Source organism: Crocuta crocuta, unplaced genomic scaffold (genome assembly GCF_008692635.1).
Source record: "Crocuta crocuta isolate KB4526 unplaced genomic scaffold, BGI_CrCroc_1.0 scaffold1304, whole genome shotgun sequence".
Taxonomy (NCBI): Eukaryota; Metazoa; Chordata; class Mammalia; order Carnivora; family Hyaenidae; genus Crocuta; species Crocuta crocuta.
In genome coordinates, this window is record NW_027531278.1 from 313921 (window position 1) to 315740 (window position 1820).

General features: G+C 56.2%; 1 protein-coding gene across 1 annotated transcript in view; it reads left to right on the plus strand.

Annotated features, from left to right (window-relative positions):
• MAMLD1 (mastermind like domain containing 1) overlaps positions 1-1820 on the plus strand; it is a 63098-nt gene that overhangs the window by 58746 nt on the left and 2532 nt on the right. The window contains exon 4 of the mRNA XM_077771215.1: positions 1667-1751. Within this exon, the coding sequence (XP_077627341.1) occupies positions 1667-1707 (41 nt within the window). The 3' untranslated portion in view covers positions 1708-1751. The remainder of the gene's footprint in view (positions 1-1666; positions 1752-1820) is intronic.

The following is a 1820-nucleotide window of genomic DNA, read 5'->3' on the forward strand; positions in this document are numbered from 1 at the left end:
GACGAGGCCAGAGCATCGGCTCTGGCATTGAGAGCCACGGCACTTCCTAGCCATATCATGCTGGGCGTAGCATTTAACCTCTCTGGGCCTCGTATGTCACATTAGTAAGTGAGGGGCTGTAGATCTTCTGCCCGGATCTTGGCCAGCTGGTATAAGGATGGAAGGGAAGAGCAGAAGTGAAAGTGCCGGCCCAGGGTGAAAGCGCTGCCTTCCGAAAGCCTGCCTGCCCCCAGTGTGGCGGGCAGAGCCTAGCTTCAATGCCCCACTTCCTGCCTCGGGCAGCCACGTGACCCCCGAGCTGCTCTGTGGCCAGATCCCTAACTGGAATGACGTAGCGATGCCGACCTCAAAGATGACGCGAAAGAATGGTGGGTGTGGGCAGCTCAGTACACTGAACACATGTGGGCTGGCCCCAGGCACCTCATGCTCTAGCAGGAAGAGGGCAGCTCCCTGGGCTGCCCCAGGAGCGGCCCCCCAATGCCCACACCCAGCTGCCCCAGTGGAGGAGAACAAGAGCCCAGACAGGAAGTAGGCTAACTGCGGGATGGTGAAATCGCCTCTGGTGTGGTCTGCCCGGTGCCTTGTGTCCGTCCTCTGCCTTCTGCAGGAANACTGGGTGCAGAAAAGCAGGCCATGCCGGGCAGCCCATGTTATAGGCCAAGTCCTCTGGCATCTGGAGCGGGGGGGTATCGCTAAAGTGTGGACTAAGGGGTGGGAGCTGCCTTGGGTGTCAGCACACTGTGGAGCAGGCTTCCTGAGAAGGGGAGAGAAAGGGCAGTGGGCGAGACCTGGGTGCCACCTGGCACCAAATGGCTGAGGGTCTCCTCCCCCAGCCCACCAGCCACCCCCTGAGAGAGCGACAGGAAGCTTGTCCCAACCGCCCACGCTACAGCCAGGCAGGAGAATGAAAGGAAGTTGGCAGTGAGTGGCTACTCTGGGTGGCAGACAGTGCATTTATCTGACCGTGTGATCATCCTGCCGTTCGTGCCAGAACCACCCAGAAGGAGCCTGAGCCCTTTATCCGTGACAGTCCTGAAGAAACGGGGTACCCACCACCACATAGCCCAGAGTCTGCTCTGCCCCAACCACGGCATCCCTGGCTCACGTAGCCATTCCTTGTCTGCGTGATTCCGGGACTGAACCCTACCCCTATCGCTTAGTGTCCTCAGAATGCAGCCAGTTCATCTAGATCTCCTTGAGGCTGGCATGCCCAGACTCTTGTCAGCACTGTAGACATGGTCTGGCCAAGGCAGAGGAGTGTAGGACTGTCACCTCCCTCCTTCTACATACTCTGCTTCTATTAATGCAGCCTAATGTTACGTTTGCTCTTTTGGTGACCACATCTCACTGCTGGCCCATCCTGAGCAGAAGGACATCCAAAATGCCTGAATCTTCTCTCTGTGTGCTGTTGCTGTTAAGCTCTGTCTCTCCCACCCCCATCCTATGCTGTCACAGTTGATTTTTTAACCCAGGTGCAGAATCCTACTTTTGTTTATACCTGTGGAAGTTTGCTCGGGAGGGTGGGGCATGCATGCAAGTGTGTGTTGATGTGTTCACTCATGCTTTCTGCTACACCAAAGCCAAGTCCCGGGCCCCCATGCAGCAATCCCAAGGCCAAATTTCTTGGTAGCCACTATCTAACACATCTTTTTCATCTTCTGTTTAGCAAGAGAAGCAGAGATCAGGTCTTATGGCAATGACCCCTGAACAGCGGAGTGCATATATTGCCCAACAGATGAGTCAATTTCAAGGTAAGCAGTTAAGGTCATTGTTCCCAAAGAGGCAGGCCAGGGGGTGGAGTGGGGGGAGGGTCGGGGCAA